We start from the raw sequence: 19,977 nt of genomic DNA, 5'->3' as shown, positions 1-19,977 counted from the left end.
AGATATTAGAAAATTGTTTAACAATACACCTATTTCAATAGCTCATATTATAACAAATGTAATTTTATTTTATTTTAATCATTTTTGAAGAAATCTTTGCCTCCCATATAATGTTTGGCTGGCCATACATTTGAATGCCTTATTTTTTAATTAATTAAATGAACAATGTGTGAGCTGTCAAAGTAATTAAAAAAAATTTAAACGCAATACTAAATATTTTTTAAAACTAAGTAAACTACCATAAATTCGAATAATTTAATTATAATGATATCTTCCCACACATTGGCTTAAGAGTTTTATAATAAATTTTTCGCATAACAAATTAAAAAAGATTATTATCATATTATTTTTCGATATACCTAGACATGCCTGTCTGCCCATAATAATAGTCCAACCTTTCTATCCAAGGTCGTACGCAGCTTTTTTCAACTGGGGGGAGGGGGGTGGTCAGAAATTAAAATTTAGATTGAAATAATAATTTATACATATAATCAACAGAAAAACTTGAACCAATCCAACCACAATAATGAAGGTGTGGTCGATTTTATTTGTTGCGTACGCTTTGTTTCTATCTATGATTAAAATATATATAGCCTCACAATTTTATATGGTGCAGTAGTACGATAACTTTTATGTTCATTCTAAAGTTTCATAGGAGTGAACAAAGTTTCTCTTTACTGAACGGGCCAATGTAACTTTCCTGTTATATGAATTTATTAACAAGGAATAATTAATGCAATACTCTTATAAAGTCACAGATAATAAGCAAAAATGATCCCTCGAGTCGGCTACTGTAACAGAGATATTTTAAAAAAATATTGAAAAAATATGGACGTGTATGTTTTGTTGCTAAAAACTATTTATAGTACATATAAGCTAAACACATACTTGTATTTGCAACCCTAAAACGGCATATATAGTAGATATATCACAATAATCAATTAATAGTAAATATGAATTATTAATCAGAACAGCTCAAGTGTGTGCAAGCATTCTTAGACATTTGCTATTTTAATCAAGTTGGCAAACATGTAAACTTTTATGTACTATAATATATAGTATGCAGGTATATAAGTACATATAGTATATATACAAATTGTTGCCCAACATGGCTTACATAGTCGTACCATTAGGCTGTGGTTTTGGTAATTAGTCGCGCACATACTTAAGGATTTCGGCACTCGAAAGCCACAAAATCCATAAAGTTAAGGTCTCGTGTGCTTACAGCACTTAACCAAACGCCCATGGCGATCGTGGCACCCACAGGCCGCAGTTGACCTTGTCGCAGAACTGCAGGAGATAAGCGGCGTAAACGAGGAAATCATTAACACAATAACAGCAACAACTGCCTAATTATTGCAAGCTCCGTTTGCACATTCTACCTCTTGGCTAAAGTGTCCGACAAGTGGAAGAAAACCACTGGCAATGCGAAACTTCTTCAAGCCAAAGTGCGCACGACGCGGCCAACGAGAGACGAAATTTTTGTTTGCGCTTGAAGATTAGGCTTCGCTGCCTTACCTTGGGAAAATCCGCGTAGTCATCATCATCCAATTCGTCAGTCAGCGCGGACGTAGACGGAGACGCAGTCGCAACTTTTGGTGCAAACCACTCAGCGATCTCTCGCCGAAACTCTCACTCTCCGTTGTTTTCGCTTTCAACCGTTACCGCTGTCGACGTCGCTGCTGCTGCTGGCGTCACTGCCAACGTCTACGCTGGCTTTGCCATTGCGTGCATTTTGCACATGGGCGACAAGTGAGCGTTTTGAGCGCGTTTTTGTTTTGCTCGCGCTGAGAGTTTTGCACCTCGACCGTGTCCGTGTCCCCATACAAACACACACACACACACACATACACACACACACGCACAACTGGCATACAGCAACCGCAGCAGCAGCAGCAACAACAACAAGAGCTGATTTAGCAGCTCCACCAGTTGGCGGTTACAGTTTTTAGCCAAATAGTTGTTGTTAGTGGTGGTGGAGCTGCTGCTGCTGCTGCGCCGTCGCAGCGCTGCGTTTCTTTGCCGCCACAGTTGTGTTTCATTCAAAATATAAATAGATGTGCATTGAGGGAAATGCGAATAGTGTTCATAGAGCGGAGGAACCTCAAGCTCTGTTGTTTTAATCGCGCTGTTGGTGGTAAAGGGATTACAAGCATGAGATCCCTCAGTTTATTGGTTAGTGTTGAGTGGAAATAAATGTTAATGAAATGTCCTTCGAGGCATTTAAAAATGTCATGTGAAATGTGCTGTTAAAAATATAATGACAAATCAAATACATTTGCTATTATTGAAAAATTCAAAAATTAATGACAAATAGCTAAAAATAACATCCAATGATATTCATCAAAAATGATGCAGAATAAATATTTAATATAAGAACTATTCAATGTGTACTTAACATAAAACCATAAAATATTTAATTATTTTTGAAGTTTTTATCGAAAAATGGCAAAAAATGCCTAATGTGTGGAAAAAGTGAAAAACCAAATATGAAACATAATAATAATGTGAATTAAAAATTGTTCCTCCTTATACGCAGCTGCTCGGCGCCAGCTGCGCGCTTGTCCTTAGCTTAGCATACGCACATCCACCCGAAGGTGTTTGGAAGAAAAAGTTGAAGTGGGTGGAGGAATGGGTTCCCGTTTGGAAAACAGTCAAGAAAGAAGGTACAATACTTTAATTGAAACCGACATTTCAAATCCTTTAAAATTTTTAATATTTTGAAATCCGTCATTGTTCTTAGCCTGGGAAACTAAATGGAAGAAGATTCAGGTGCCTATTTGGAAAGAAGTTAAGGTATAATGTTTGCAGAAAATAAAAGTCACTAGATTTTAATTGAACAAGTTTTGTAGGTGCCCGTGTGGAAAGAGGAGCAAGTTCCCGATTGGAAAATAGTAAAGAAGCCAAAGGTAAAATAGTCATTCATCAATTTAGCTTGTAAAATAAAAACTTAACTTACAATCTTCATCTGGCACATTAGATCGAGGAACGTGAGGTGCCTGCCTGGAAGGAAGTCAAGGTAGCTGACTGGAAGAAGGTAACAAAACCAATTTGGCGCGAAGTGCAAGTGCCGATTTGGAAGGAAGTTAAGGTAAGCTGAGCCACACTAATCAATTGGTTACAGGATATGTTTAATGAATAATTATTAAACAACAGGTGCCTATCTGGAAGGAGGTTCAGGTGCCAGTGTGGAAAGAAGTTCAAGTTCCAGTTTGGAAAGATGTACAAGTTGCAGACTGGAAGCAAATGTTTGAGCCACAATGGGTGAGAAAAGGGCAATGGGAACACAATAATTCTAGATAGCTGACGGATAACTTTTGTTAGGTTAAAATGGGTATTCCCGGTGAAAAGTTCCTCGGCAAAGATCACGAGGGCTGGGAATACACCAGTCACGATCTGTGGCGCAAAAAACTGATTTGGAAGCCTGTGTGGAAGAAGATTTGGCGCACTGAGAAGAAGCAAGAATGGCACACAGAAAAGAAACAGGAATGGCGCACCGACAAAGTGCAAGACTTTAAAATCGAAAAGAAACAAGAATGGGTCAAGGACAAGAAACTCGAATGGAAGGACGAATGGGTGCAAGTGTGGAAGACGGTGAAGAAACAAATTTGGATCAAGGAGAAACGTGAGACATGGATTGAAGAGAAGGTGCAAATCTGGCGCACTGAGAAAAAGCAAGTGTGGGCCACAGAAAAGAAGCAAGCCTTCAAGGATGAATGGCAGTCGGTGAAGGTGCCTGTGTGGAAGGAGGTTAAGGTAAGCGGCACTCACTGCATATTTGAAATAATATGTAATAATTCCTTGACTAACTAATATCCCCACTATAGGTGCAAGAGTGGAAAAAGGTGTGGAAGCCAATTTGGGAGAAGGTTTGGGTGCCAGTCAGCCATGGACATGGCTGGGACTAAGCAGCGTTGGGGGAATTCTATTTTAGCAACCAGCAACCGCAAACTATGCGACAGCACTGATATCTGATAACTGCCCCCATCCAAGGCGGTCTTCTCTGCCACCAAATCCACACACACATACAGGAATATAAACATAGACAAGTTACAAGTGCGCTTATTAAATCACACTTTTTTATTTGTTTGTGTAATTGTAAGTCATAAAAAGCCGGAGCGCACTTTTTGTAACGCTATCAGCCAAGAGCATCATCAATGAACAACGACCCACACTCCGAATGCATTTTGTATAAAAAATTATTTCATATACTCGTACTCGTACGCCCACATCCGCCTCTTTTGTCGTTCCCTTCCCCAGTTTCACACTCCATATCCATATATCTTTACGTGTATCTTTACTCTCACTATCTCAAGTGTACAAATTAGTCATGCGCGCGTTTGTTTTTAAGTTTAAAGAAAAAATTTCATATTTTCAATGTTACCAATTATTAAGCTTTTGGACTTGCCATTGGCCTGTTGAACGCTCCAAACTGTTGAAATTGTTGAAATTTTTTATATAAAATTAAAAAAAAAATCTTCTTGTAAATATACACAAAAATATACCATATATATATACATGTATATACATATATGTGAAAATAATATGTACCTATACTATTGTACAAAATTTCATGTGTAAACAAAATAAAATTAAAAAAAAAAACAAAAACATAAATCAATTACTTTTAATTACGCGTTGGAAAAAATTTGCACATAAATGCGTTGTTAACGTAGTTTATGGCCGCTTCTTGTACTAGGCCTTTGGAGTACGAATGGATCGTGTGATGGTGAATAATATCGCCTGCTCCTTTTACTTTCATTGGCCACATCTCTTGCGCAACGGTGTGCCGAAAAAGCCAGTCTATTACCACGAAGATGCAACTCATAAAATATCAAGCGTCATGACATGCGGAAGTTAGATAAGTGCCGCAATAAAAGAAGAAGCAACAGGCTGGCCACAAAAACAGGCCCAGCGACAACGACGCTCTTCAATTCAATTTCAAATTGGCAAAGTTTTTCTTCCTCCATTGTAATCCGACATCGGCATCGGCATCGGCATCGACTTCGACATCGTCATGGGCTTGAGGCGAGGCAACAGCAAAATGCAGCTGAACTTGCTGCACACGTTCCGCGAACCTAATGAAGGCAAAGCAGTTACGTCGGCAACATTTAGCATCCGATGCCAGATGCCAAATAAATCTCAAGGAAGCATCTCAAATCCCAGCAACCGCGACTCCAACAGCAGCAATGCAGATAAGCCGCAACAGCAACAGCAACTGCACATTAACTTCCTGTTGTTTACACATTGCATATGCCAAGTTGAAGTTGAATGTGAACCGTGGGCCAAGAGGAGTGGGCGGAGTGGGAGGCAACAGACCAAGTCAGTCGGTCGGCGGCAGTTGCAACATGCCGCTTTAATTGACGCGCGACTGTGTTTGTGTGCCAAAAATGAAGCCGACTGCAACGTCGACGCCGGCTCGATCGCTCTCGGGCGCTAAGCATATGGCCCCAAATAAGGCTACGAGCTGAGGAAGCAGCAACAGCGGCAGCAGCCGTTGCAGTTGCCTCTAGACATTGCGCTGATTAGGTAACTGCCGGTTGCCGGCGAAATGCGCCAAAAATACCAAAAAGACAACGACCATATTAAAAGTTCGAGTTCAAGCAAACATTTGAGGCAAGTTGTTGTCGCTGTTGCTGTTGCTGTTTCTGTTTCAGCAACTGTTGCTTTGTCGGCTGTTTCCAGTACACACAATATACCCTAATAACAGTTTTGTTAATGGTGTTGCCGAGTTTTGGCAAATAGTCAAGGCATGTTTCATTTAAATGGGCGGGCGTCTTCGCTTGTAATGTTGGCCCAAAGGCTGCAGCTCAGCTTTTTATGTGCAATTAAGCAACGAGATGGTTGCCAATTGTTAACTGATCCCCAGCTGGAGATAGACATTGTTGCAATGCGACTGTAATAAACGGTCTGCAGAAAAATGTGACAAGGCTGCTTGCTTGTCGAATACATATGTTTCATTTATTTAGTTACTTGTTGTTGTTGTTGTTAAAATATGTATGTTGCTAAGAAGCATGAGTGTTTTTGTTAATAACATATTTTAAAAATATTTATACAGCCACACCTTTCACCATAACTTATGCATTTCTGATTTATGTGGGAACTTTTAAGGGTGGTTGGGGCTTGTTCCCATTCCCAAGTTTTTCAAGTTTTTTTTCGGATCCCAAATAAATTATGATGAATACTCATTAATTAATATGATTACACTTACATACAGAGCATTTTGTATTTATATTATTCAGCAATACTTCTAATTAAGCCTCCATTCAATTAAGTATGAATCGATCTCAAATGTAAAATAGATACAATAACTAACCAGAACTTTCCAGATAGTTTTCAACAAACTCACAGGACTTTTTAAAAAAAGGAAAACAGAATTGAAATTTTGTTTTTTATTTAATTTCAAATAATCACCTTCCGATTGAATACAGCGTTTTGCACGATCAAGAAGCATTCCAAAGGAATGTGTTGGCCGACTGGCTCCTCAAAATGGTGGTATAAGCCTTCCACATTTATATAGCACTTTCCTTTCGTGGGTAAATGTAAATTTCCGATAAGATAAACATCATACGGATTCATGTCAGGCAAATAAAGTGCGTTTTATTGTCAAAAAATTAGTCATAAATTCCTAATAATTTCGATAAATAGCTCTCTTTGTATTGTAAAACCAAAACAAGGTTGAATTGTCTTAGCTTTTGACTTTTTCAGTTTTTGGCTTATTTTAGATGTTCCTTTTAGCATTTTGACGCTTCGTTTCAGCATCGTATTGAAATTAAAAAACTACATTTCATCACCAGTCACGTTAATATACAAGAAGTCGTCGTCTTTATTTGACTTCTTAATAATGACTTTTAAGTGTTGATTTTTTACCAATTTTTAGCCATTTTTGAACGATGAACGATAGCGATAGTGTTACTGTGATCTATAACTTGAATTTTATCATTCCGATTATCATATAACTATGAAAAACAGTTGTAGAAATAGCTTTTTTTCATAAAGTTCTGTTTACCGTGGGGAGCTCCTTGGGCAAAGCATAAGCTCTTGATACAAACAAAGCCATTAGTCATTTATCATGGGTACTATCAACCATCGCTACATTATCAATATCTTTATCACTGAACGCTGCACGGGTCTTCAATAGTTGTTAGAAACAAATTAATTTGTATCCCCTTTAATTAAAGGAGATTGTAAATGTTATTTAATTTCTGAAGAGATCCGCCTTCTGGCTCCATAAGCCTTTGTTTTTCCATCATACAAAAATAGCTACATATGTATAACAATCAGCTGCCAATTAGTTCATGGCCCATGCTTCTGTTTTATTGATTTAAGGAATAAAGCCACACACATAATAACTGCATAATTATGTGTATGACATGCACAAAACTAATCCCAAGGCCACATAGAATCTAACACCTTTGTCCAACTATTTGGACAGACAAAAGGTAGCGAGCTGTGTGCATTTTCAAAATTGATTTCCATGCTTATCTTCCAGTCCATGTAACCATACCACCAAACGTATGTGTTACATACACATACACATACATATACACATACACATACACACACATGAAGTAAATTTGTGTTACCTCTTTTGTTTTGTTCAGGAAAATCATCTTTTCATTTGTTATTTTGCATCTTTTGTTGCATCCATTGAGCGGTTCATATTGCCGCAACACAATTGCGCAGACATGGGTTGTCATTGGATGTGAGTTGTCGGACTTTGTTTTAAGCACAGGCAATGGTAAGTCAAGGTTTGTGGCACGCAACGCTTGATTTGTGACTAATCGAAAATTTCGATCGCATCACGTGGCGTATGAGCAATAATAATGATGCGCATCTAATAAACTCTGGCTGGCGCGGCTGATTTATATAATCCACGCAACTGTCATGATAGCATTTTTTTTTTAAATGCACAAAATACTTATAGCAACACTAACAAGAGCCCCAGTGTAAACAAAACAAAACAAAGTACCGCAAGGCAGCACTTAACGCATGCGCTCTTTGAGTGAAGCACATAATTGCAAATGGACGGACATGGACACTGCGACTGCGTTTGCATCTGCTATTGTTGTTGTTTTAATTGTTACAGCAGCAGCGGCAGCAGCAGCCAAAACAACAACAACAACAACAACAACAACAACAACAACAAAAACTATAACAATGAAAGCAGCACGCATTGCACAAGCGCAGTCCAAATCAAAACCAGCGCCGCTAGTTGGACTGAAGAAAAAGAAAAAAATTAAATGAAATGAAAACAAAACAAAACGTAAATTGAAAAATGTAATAAAAATAAATATTTGAAAGAGAAGCGAACAATGTTTATTGTAATAAATCTTTTGTATACAAAGATAAACACGAAATATTTATTTACATTTTAACCGTAACAAAGTGGAGTTCAGGTTCAAGACAATGACAAACCCAAACCCAAACCGCAAAACTATGGCAAACCTACGAGTAGCGGCAGCAACAAGCTCTGCTAGCAGCCGGCACAGCACGTGAGGTGGCAAGTTGGGGATTGTTTGCTCTGGAAACTTGGGCGTCGCACAGTGCGCCAGTTTGTTCAAATTGTTGAAGCAGGTGAAATTTTAATTTTATTTCATTTATTTATTTATTTGTTATGTCAACAAATATGCACTGCAGACATGGAGGAAACCCACGATTTGTTATGATTACAACAAGACCAAGTATTTATGTCCCACAAAGAATGTTGCATAATTACAATAATATGTGCAAACGATAGTAAAAGAAACGAGCGAGCGAGGGGCTACCAACATGTTACCCTATTTCTTTTCAGTTTCAGTTAAAGTTATATAATAATTATAATTGAAGAGGGATACTTTCTTATCAGTTAATCAGAAGATACAATAACAAATCTAGGAAGCTAATGGCACATCGTAGGAAGATTTTAGAAGATTTGTAAGTGTTTGGCAAATTAAATAAACTATATTACTTGCATTATTTTATGCTTATACATTACACTATATTTGAAACTATTAAGTGATGGCTAATGGACATTAATTATGTTTTTTTTTTTAACTACGGACATATTTAATTGTAATTAATAATATAATTGCATAACAAAATTTAACTTAACTTAAACTCTATTTCCCACAATTGCTTAAACTTTTAATAATTGATTGTTCACTAAAAATCCTCAACTCGTTCGCAGAATGTATGTAGCAATTACAAATTAGTTTTGATAGTTCAGATTTAAAACAGATCTTAAATATACAAGTATAACTCAATTATGAAATTGTTTTGCATTACGCCTTTTATTCTATTGCTTTAATCACAGATAGTTTGACAACTTAGTACATTAATATATTGACTATGCTTAGTGTTGTAAGTACGCCTTAAATGGTGTCTTTAATGGTATCAAGTCTGTATTTTTAAGAGCTATGCTAGCTCTTTTGTATGAATGACTGTAGAATATAGTTTAATAACTGCTTCAAAATGAAGTCAAGATGTAAGAGGAAGTCAAAGGAAGACAAAGCTTTGTTATCTAAAGCAACAAGAAGCATTCGCTTATTAGATTAATTTCTAATGGGAATATATGCATGGAACCAATAAGAAAACGTTCATTGCGAAATGTTTGACACTGTGCACTGGACTGGTGATGGGGCGGCGAAGCGTGAAGCTGTGAGCCGCTAACAGAGGTTGTTGTACGCACCAAGTGACGCCTTGATCTGCCTGCGTCTCTGACTTCGTCTACACCCTGGCTATGCCGCAGTCCCTTGGTCGTTGTTTGGTTGCCTGTCACAAGTGTGTTGACTTATGTGTCTGTCATAGGCATGTGGGTCATTAGACGAAAGCGCAAGCGCAGAACTGGAGCAGAGCGGCTCTCGAAACGAGCTTGGCTTTTAAGCATTGCAGCAACAACATGGCAAGGTCGCGTGAATTGCGTTGCTGCTGCTGCTGCTGCTGCTGATTGAAAGAAGTGGCTGCAACAAAATCAAGAAATTAAGTAATTCCGCGTTATGCGCAAAATAACAACAAACAAGCATGACAAGCACAAAACACAAAATAAAAAGTAAAAAGAAAATGCAAACAATAGCGAAAATGTAGAGAGGCGAAGGCGTTGACAACTGTTAGCCAGCAGGCAAATTAAAATGAATACTAAGCTAGCTTGTCAATTCGTCAATGACTGGCTGGAAATAATCTAGTTAACAAATAAATGTCGAATGTAATAACATAACATAATTATTATTACAAGTTCCCCAAAATTGTGGCGTTTCCACACATTGTTATTGTTGTTGTTACCTAAATAGTCAATAAATTAATGTGGAGAGTGCTACAAAAACATAGGGTCAAAAATCAACGGAAAAAAAAACATTCAAATTAATTACAAAACGAAAGACCCAGACAACGAACTTGATTAACGAACGAACACATACGGGTATATGTATTTTTGATTTAAAAAGCGCGCTCGAAATGCATTTGCATTTGTCAACACGTGAAAACAAATGACTTTTTTCAACACACCGAACGTATATGGCCACCAACTCAATCTATAAGCCCGACTTGACCTAATGAATATGCATTTATCGGGTGATAAGAGTAGGGCAATAATAAATGTTAATTAAGCCAACAGCTAGAATGCCTGTAAGGCAGGCGCACAAAATTGCAAGCCTAGCAAATATACTTTTGCGCATGTACTATATATGTACACAAAAGTAACTTCTGAAGCTGCTCACAGGGGATCTGTCGCATCAATTCATCAATTTGTCAATGTGTGTGTCTCAACACCCGACCCGCCTCTTTCAATTTCAATGTGAAACTCGCGCCGGCGCTACTCTATTCATTATATGCAAATGAAAATATTGTCAATCGCTCTATTGTAACATTTCTATACCGGCTCCATTTGTATATGTATTATATCAGCTTGTGTATGTGTGTGTGTAGCTGTAGCTGTGTCTGTGCCAGTCCCAGTGCCTGTGCCAGTGCCTGTGTTGTCTCTCTAAGCGATTTATTACAGCGCTTCGGCATTCGCAATGCAACTGCATTTTATGACTTCCTCCGCTTCATTATTAGCTAAGTAGCATATAATTGCGCTGGCCTGACGCTGATCATGCCTCCATCACCACCATCTGACCACCAGCGACTGTCTCCCATTGCTGCACACTGATCCGCTAAATGACCAATATATGCCTCCACTCGGGGCGGCAGTCGTTTCGGACTTTTCGCTATGGTTTCAGTAGCCGCCACATTGCTGTTGTTGCTGCCGTATTTGTCGTTTAAACGTTTGACTGATCTTTTTTTAAGCCTGTATTTAAGCGTGTTGTAATTTCAGTTATGCAGCTGAGCGAGACAATGCACAATTGTTGTACGCCTCGCGCAATTGTTTGCGAATCTTGGGCTATGAGTGCGCAGCATTTGTGTTAGGCTAAAACGAAACACTCACTTGGCTTGGTGTTTAATGTGGCGCTCATTTATGTTTTATCGTATTTCAATTTTGTAATACGAGCACTCAGTTAATTAACTGCAATAGTTATGCAAAAAGAAAAGCACGGTGATTTTCCCATAGTACACAGCAGTTGATTATATTCAGTTTTAAGAAAACAATATACAAACAGAGGCTAAAGCACCAATTAGTAAAAAATAACATTTTCATTTACCATAATAGTTAAATTCAATAAAACTTGCTTGTCTATTGATGTGACTGGCTTTTGTACTGTTTTCAATATGACTGATTTCATTTACTTTAAAAAATTTTATCAATTTATCAATTAATATAATATAATGCTTTCTGTAAGAGCGCAGATTTGATGTTGGTTAAATTTGACCTTTTCACCAAAGTCCAAATAAAAATAGATCTTTTGCAAATAAATAAACTTGTTACTAATATATTTGATACTATTTTAAAGAACTATACGTATTGTTTGTAGATTGTACTGGAACGGAAAAAATAGGTAGTAAAGTCGCTTTAAATTAACGTGCAACGCCGCGGATCCTTAAAAATAGTATCAGGTTCCATTGTGCAATCGTAGGCAAAACAGCTGGGTCAAGTAAAGTCGACGGAGTAGGCAGCAGGTAAAGAGTGAAAGGGATCGCCTTAAAAATATATATATACACATGGCCTGCCTGCCACAATTGTAGTAAAAAAAAAAATTAAAATAAAAAAATGTATTTATAACAAAATACACATTAAATATGATCGAAATAATACAGAATAAAAAATCAATTGATCAACATCGGTTTACAATAAGTGTTGACAGGCGATTAACAAATGGATCCTTAAAGTATGTATGGTAAGATTGCAATAATGCTTTCATTATGCAGTCCAAGGTTTTATCCACAATTTTGTCGCTAAACTGAAACTGAAACTTAGCATACGGACTCATAATCAATAATTTGACAAAATTGAAAAATTAAAAATTAAATTAGTACAAATTAAAAACTCCAAGAATTACGAGAGTTATGGAAAATCACTAATTGGGTTGAAGAGGGGGATGGAGGGGAATTTAGCTAAATTCGTAAATAGCAAATGGAAGTTGATCTTAATATACAAGTATGTAGTTGTAACAATTATAAAATTAATAACAAAATGTTGGCTTAGCAAGATTTTTGAGGAATTTTGACAGACTGCTTTTCACTTTTTTGGAAATAGTATATACAGGTTTTTGTATTTAAATGTATTAAATTTGCTAATTTTTCGTTAAAACAGCTATTTGACGACAATATTTACTAGTCGTCCATTTCTTAATTTGATTATCCTTTCTTCCTTCAATTCTTCAATACTTATATATTATATTTATATAAAATACAGCGTACTTTCAATACCTTATAGACCAAGGCGTAAAAATTATATTTCTAAGATTTTGAACAAGTTGGGAATCTTCCTCCGTATATAGTGGGGACACAGCTTTCTACAACTAACAGTTTGCCTCATTTTGTTAGCTCCGATAAGTATGCTTTGTTTTCAGTGGATGCATAAAAGCTGATTGCTACGAAACTGCAACAATTGGGACACTAGCGCCAGCTAGCGGGGGTGCACGTGCAACACACTGTCATGCAGGCGCACAAAATTAAAATTTCAATTTAATTGGTTTTATGTAAAAGCCATTTCTCTATGCACACAAAAGACTTGAGCAACAAACTTGTCAGCTAACACAATGCTGAAAGCCATGGCCGCAGCTGCAACTGCCATTGCATTTGCAAGTGTCTGAAAGCTTCAGTCAAATTGCTTGGCCTTTTGAGTTTTCTTTCGTTTCGTTCCGATTCGTTTGCATATCAATTGAATTAAACGGAAACAATTTTTTTGCACACATTGCTTTTGGTAAATGTTTTTAGCGCTTCTTGCAACGAAATTTTTATGTATGGAAATGCACATGCAACGACGTTAAGTTTTGAGTGCCGATTGTAATTATGCAATAAATGCTTTGTATTTATTTTTATTTTCCTAGCCATAGCCAACGATTGACTGACTGACTAACTGACTGAACTGACTCGATGACCGCGTGCGTGTGGATATCTAATTGCTACTAACTGTGTCTATGGCTGCATGCAAATGTGCCTATGTCCACATAATGCCTATTTAGACTTTTATGGCGGCATTATGTTGACATATAGTAGCAATTGGCAACGCCTAACGGGTATTCGAACACTCCAAATGAACTCTCGGAATGTCCGGCATTGTGTGTTGGCCCAACACGGAAAAATGCAATGCAGTTGTGAAAATTCATTCGCAATTTGCTGACGAAACACTGCAGCTGCCCACGCCGACACTCATGCTCAGGTTCAGGCACTGATTTGTTTGAAGAACGCGCATTACTTGTAGTTTCCAGAAGTTATGATTTCCTGGTTGGCAACTGCCCGCCCCATTGGTCACTTGAATGTGCACAACGCCGTCATGGTCAAATCTGTAGCCGGACGACTATTTTACACTCGAAATTGCAATTTACGTGGCGCTATTTGCAAAACGTGGTTACGCAATGCGAGCAACAACATGGTGCAGTGCCTGCGATGCGATAGACATCGCCAAGATTGCCGGGGGCATGTGTGTTTTCAGTGGCAGTGTGTGTGCGTGTGTGTTTGTGCGGGAGCAGAAGGGCGTCAAGCCAACGGTCAATGAACGCAACACCAACATCTGCAATAATAATAAAAATAAAAACAACGGCAGCCAAGTGAACCAGTTTGCCTAGGAAAGCGACATGTTGCATGCATTAAAAGCTCGCTCTTGGCCCACAACTTCCACTTCCGTGGCATAACACTGCACGGCTGTTGCCACAAATGCAGCGACTATTGCTGCTCCAATGGCGCCATTGCGTCTCATTAGCTGCTCGTTCACTAAATGCCGTGTCAAATGGCGCCTAATTACGTGACCAACTGCCATCACTTTACGCTTGTCACCTGCCGCCAATCCATCTGTCTATCTGTCCAGCTGTCCAACTGTCCAACTGTCCGCCCCCCGAACCAAACTACCACTTGGGCTGGGGTCGCTTTGTATGCAAATGAGACAAGAGTTGAATGCTTTGGCATGGCCATAATAAGCACATAATTCATGCAGTTCGCTTTGTTATTGCTGCTACGCGACTTGAAATTTCTATGACAGCTCAATTGTGGCTTCGGATCGGTGTCTTAAGTCTTTCGTTTTGTTTCCAATTTTTGTGGCAATTAATTAAATGCGTTGGCATTACAACATCGGTTTGGGGTCAAGCGCAACTTGCGCATTCGCCATATGCTGACCTTGCAGTGTCATTGACGTTGCGCTGTCTCCCCTGCAACTGCATTTGTACTTTTAGGGAAGTTCACGCTGTATCAGTTTCAACTGGGAAGTGGGCGCGTCAAATGTGCAATTAAAATGCCAAAAGTAGATGCAAGCAGCAGGCCATAAAAGTGCAACGGTAACAGTAACAGCAACAGCAACAGCGACCACACCAACAACAGCAACTACTACTACCACTATTGATGCGTGAGTTGTCAACAAGCTGTAACGTGAAGTGGTTCGATGGCAGCTTCCATGGTGGCAGCGGCCCATGCATAAAATGCAGCATTGCCTTAGTTTGGTGCCCGAACAGGAAGCGCCATTTGTCAATCGGAAGTAAAAGGCCCAGACCAATATAAAGGTGCCAAGCTAAACAAATGCAGTTCGTTGGCACCTACACTACAATCTCAGCAATTCGCCAAGATCTTTCGATCTAATCGAGAGTTCAAATAGCACTTCACATTGCTACAGAGTAGACTGCCAAGATAAGAAAACTCTAGAAAAATGAACAACCATATTTTTGGTACAACATTTTTAGTTAACTATTTTTGTTCGCAGCGACCATTTAATTAACAAAATCTCATAAATCGATACTTCTGGAAAAATTTGTTTATTCGATTCAATACTTATTGAAGGAAGATTGAAGGGAAGCCATTGATTACGATAGGCGAGAAAAATTATGACTTATCGAGCGAATTACATTTTATAAAATTAGAAGTAAACAGATTTTTTTAAAGCTGAGAATTTTCAGATCCTTGGAACCTTGAATATACTATGTATATGCTTTGACTCAGTATGCAAAATTCTCGATTCGCCCAACTTTGGAATGATTTCGATTCAAAGATGATAAAAAAAATAAAGCTTCATGCAGCGTTTCAACATTGTTCTCTTGTTCTGCACTAAATGATGAAATTCTTTTGCAAATATTATAAAATTATTTTAAGCAAATTCGATCAGCAACATCTGGCCTTATCTTAAGACATCATTGAAGCAATACAATTTTAAAATTCGGCACCCATTTACAAATTTGAAGACAAAGTTGTTCCCGAAAAACTGAACGTTTTGTCTCAACTACTAAATTCGAAAATTAAGCTGTTGAACTTATTTTGCAAATATTTATAAATTATTTTAAGTATATTCGATAAACATTTCATTTGAATTGGTTTCACAAAAAATTTCGCCTAATCTTAGAACATCAACAAAGCCTTAAAATTTGAAAATTCAGTACCCGTTTTAAATATTTGAAGACAAAGTTGTTCCTGAGAAACTCAACGTTTTATCTGAACTATTAAATCCGAAAATATGCATGAAATTGTTGACCGTTTTCGGGGAAGAGGTTGCAGAGGAACAAGGCTATGCTCTAAGAGGGATATCTCCCATTATGCGTCTTTATTTTAAAAGGTTTTCAAGGTTCTTTAAAAGAAATTGAAAATCCAAAAAGTCTGTAGATCGCTTTAAAATCGAATAATTTAATAACTTTTCTTCAAATTTATACATCTTTTGTAAATCATCAGATTTGATTCTGAAGAGAGAGAATGAAGTTATGTCTGATTCGTCTTCATTAAATTAATGTAGACAGTCTTCTAGTAGTCAGGCACTCGTAGTATAGAGGGTCCAATTTTTCTGAGCCGCACTGTACATTGTACGTGTGTGTGTGTGTGTGCTCGGAGATATGATCGCCCGACGCCCCCTGTCACTTGAATTATGCATATGAAGCCCGCCCACGTAATCTGCGCGCCTTTTCTTGCGGCAATTGACGGCTTGCCTGTACAAGCCCAGTCAAGGCGATGGAGCTTTGCGATAACGATTGCAGGAAGTGGATGCCAAATGGTGCTCTAATTTTCATGCCGGAACCGTGTTGCCAGCGACCATACCCTTTCCATCAGTGGCAGCAGCAACAACAGTTGGTAGCAGCGTTGCGTCAATTGGCCAAACACTTAACATATTGACTGATTAGAGCACGATACGAGTATGGGAGCTCAAGTCTCTGTCGCGAAACCGTAAGTTATTTGATAAATAATAAAATCGGCGCCAAGAAACACATCAAAAGAAATGCGAACAACACGATTTAAGTTGAGTTTGTATTTTCTGCTTTGTTTTTGTGTGTACATTTTTTTGCGAAAAGTAAAAGTGGTTCAACGGGTGGCGTTTGAACTGCGTGGCTATGCGTCGTCGTTGTTGCTGCTTTTGATGTTGCCTGCCATAAAACCCGTGTTGACTTTGAAGCAGTCAGGCAGTCAGAGTCGGCCACAAAAGGAAGACATGAATATGATGAAAATGGCCAACATAAAACAAACCACGAGGACTCGATCATAGCTGCTTAAAACAACAACAATGCAGCTACAAAACCAACGACGCAGTTTGTCGTCTTTGATTTTCATTTCGGTCTTTTCTTTTTACGTGTTTTTTTTTTGTATCTTATCCGCTCTTGCGCTACGCATTTTATTTTTCACAGCAGTCTGCCAGTCGGCAACTTCCTTGAAATTTTAATGCAGTCGCCACAGGCTGGTCTTTTATTTATTTATTTTTTTATATGAATATTAATAAGTATTAAAGTGGACAACGTGCGGGCAGCCTGGCTTTAGCCTCGCTTCCTTATGGACAGACAGAGCAGCTCTTAACCAGCATCAATTGCTCTACTCTTAGCTTCAAATGGGACTATTTGGAAATTTCTACAAATACTTGAAGTACACATTTTGTTGATGCTTTAAGTTCACTGGAATAGAATAGTTTTGGTGCTAGTTCTAAGCCCAATAGCACCACAATAACTCTTTTCATTTGATTTAAATTAGAGTTCCTCAACAACAACAACATGCCGCGATGAATCTGCACATATTACGAGTATAGTATTTAAATAAATACTTTAATATATTTAAACAATTTTAGCTTGTTTTCACACTGTTCGGCAGAAGTATTTTAGGTTTTACAAAAATAACATTATACTTACATTCCCGTATTCAACGTTAAATTGGGTTTCTGCAGTATAGTAGGGATTAATGAACTTATTTTATTTAATACTTACATTAAACAAATTCAATAGGATTTTCGAGGGTTGGAATAAGAATTTTGACAAATGGTTATTATTAGAGAATTAAAGCTTAACAGAACTAAAGAAACTGATTGTGAGGTACTAAAATGTTTAGTCCTCTTTGACTTCAAGAGCTTTTAAAACGCAGTCAGCCTCAATTACGTTCTCAATTACGATCCCATTATGGAACCGTCATTATTGGGGAACTTTACAAATTTTTGTGGCATTTGCATTTCCAATTCATCTCTGAAACAGTTTTACCTTCACTCACACTTTACTGTCAACAACACTTAGACACACTTACTCAGCCGAAGTGGTTAAAAAACTCACTCACAATTAATTTTAAATTAAATATCAATTAAGTAGAATATTAATTATGAATATTAATAATTATAAATTATATTATCATTAAATAAAAATTTGAATTTTCAGTTGAAATAAAATCATGAGCTTGCAAATAAGGGTATTGCAAAAGAAATGCGCTCTACTCAATGTGGTAAAAAGTTCTGATCTTTGGAAATTTTCTATAATCTATAATTATAACTATAATTATAATTATATATTATAATTTCTTTGGAAATTTTCTATAATCTATAATTATCACTATAATTATAATTATATATTATAATTTCTAGATATACATGCATATGTATGTGCCAAATTTTATGCTTGCTATATACTAACTATAATTTTACAATTAGTTTATCAAACCCTATGCTGATAAGGTTAATTGCATGAGTTTTGTTTAAACATCATGATTTCCGTTTCTTTTTTAATGCTCAACATTTTTGCCACATTTTGACTCTTAGAGGCTCTGCTTGCTTCCAATTAAAACAATATTTAAATTAATATAAATTAGTTGTTTAATTCTATGCAAATATTTCTTTGAAGACAGTTCATTTTTATGCACGCATATACCTTTAGTGATTTAAGTCGTATTAAAATAGGTTTAAATATTACAAGTTTTGAATTGTAAATATAAAATATTATTATTCAGTACTCAGTGGATATTGGTTTTCAGGTAGCATTACTGCCTTATAACGGAACTGTGGCGCTACACGCATGCGTACCTTCAGACAGCACAGGCAACTATGTACAATATACTTGTATATGATGTGCTGGATGTGCTGCTCATTCAAGAGAAACCAATAAGAGACAAAGAAACAATACATATGTATATACGCGAATGTATAAATTGTATACACAAAGGTATATCAACATGCGATTAAGTGGATCTGGAAATGAAACGAACCATTTACAGACGCTTAAATGGAATTCCGCATGCTTGAATTTCAGTGCAATTTCTGTTCGAACAACCAAGTGGCTGGACAAGTGTGTTTGCCGTCTATAATCGTACATAAATAATACGAGTATCATATGTTCAGGATGGAGCGAAACAGAAGATGCAGGAAACAAAATCGTTCAATACACCCAAATACTCGTATACACAACAGGTAACACAATTCGGTGGCACTCTAGTCAGTTGCAACCTGCAACACAGAAAGGCCTGAAGAAATGCAGTCCATTGTGGGGAGCTGCATTATTGTTAAACGATCATAGGCACGCACACGGACTGCCCTTAACCGCATTTCTTGCCCATTTGGCCAACGAATTACACACACTAAGCATCTAATTAATAAGCCAGGCCCAGTGTGCACATCGCTTAATTGTGACAAAGGCTTGTGGTCGTACTACTACGTGACGACCTTCAACGATGGGTTTATTGAACAAGAATTCCCAAAAAAAAAAAAAAACAACAACAACAACAAATACAAATACAAGAAATAAAATGGACAAAACTTGAACAAATACAAGTATATTGATCGTCTGTTTGTTTTTCTATTCAATTGGGGACTTTTGATTTCTCAAATGTGCATATGTATGTGTGTAGTCGTGCTATTAATTTGCATTGCGCCAAAGTTGTTTTCGCCTTATTCGCCGCCCGATTTTTATGAAAATTGATCACATTTATTGCCATAAGCTTGGCCAGCGATTACAACATCTGGAGCAGACTGGCTGGCCGCCGCCCCCAGCCACCCAGCCAGCCCCCCTGCCGCCCAGTCGCTCGACGGCAATCCAAACAAATGCGAATGCGGGCCGCAAAGCAAAGCAAAAGAGCGACAATAAAATGCCGGCTCGAACCAAACTGAGCGCAAAGCTTTTGGCCATCGTCGAAAAGCTTGCTCACCAGCCACACATAATTGTTTACACACGAAACCGTTATCAGAATTCAAGGTCTTTTGCG

At 37.6% G+C, this 19,977-nt stretch overlaps 1 protein-coding gene across 1 annotated transcript; it reads left to right on the top strand.

Annotated features, from left to right (window-relative positions):
• Positions 1-2,145: 2,145 nt before the first annotated feature.
• On the top strand, positions 2,146-4,138 carry LOC115634070 (golgin subfamily A member 6-like protein 2). Its single transcript, XM_030531617.1, has 8 exons — positions 2,146-2,175; positions 2,540-2,666; positions 2,744-2,796; positions 2,853-2,909; positions 2,981-3,091; positions 3,157-3,264; positions 3,325-3,756; positions 3,828-4,138. Exons 1-8 carry the CDS (start codon positions 2,155-2,157, stop codon positions 3,906-3,908), a joined length of 990 nt encoding a protein of 329 aa, XP_030387477.1. The 5' UTR covers positions 2,146-2,154; the 3' UTR covers positions 3,909-4,138.
• Positions 4,139-19,977: the final 15,839 nt, after the last annotated feature.

This window comes from Scaptodrosophila lebanonensis, unplaced genomic scaffold (genome assembly GCF_003285725.1).
Source record: "Scaptodrosophila lebanonensis strain 11010-0011.00,11010-0021.00 unplaced genomic scaffold, SlebRS2 tig00000001-arrow-pilon, whole genome shotgun sequence".
Lineage (NCBI taxonomy): Eukaryota > Metazoa > Arthropoda > Insecta > Diptera > Drosophilidae > Scaptodrosophila > Scaptodrosophila lebanonensis.
The sequence above is the reverse complement of the archived record's forward strand: the minus strand, read 5'-3'. Positions and strand labels throughout refer to the sequence as shown.

Coding starts and splice junctions, on each gene's coding strand:
- LOC115634070 (XM_030531617.1), top strand. CDS start 2,155: ATGAGATCCCTCAGTTTATTG. Junction 2,667..2,743: donor GAAAACAGTCAAGAAAGAAG/GTACAATACTTT, acceptor CATTGTTCTTAG/CCTGGGAAACTAAATGGAAG. Junction 3,092..3,156: donor CGATTTGGAAGGAAGTTAAG/GTAAGCTGAGCC, acceptor ATTAAACAACAG/GTGCCTATCTGGAAGGAGGT.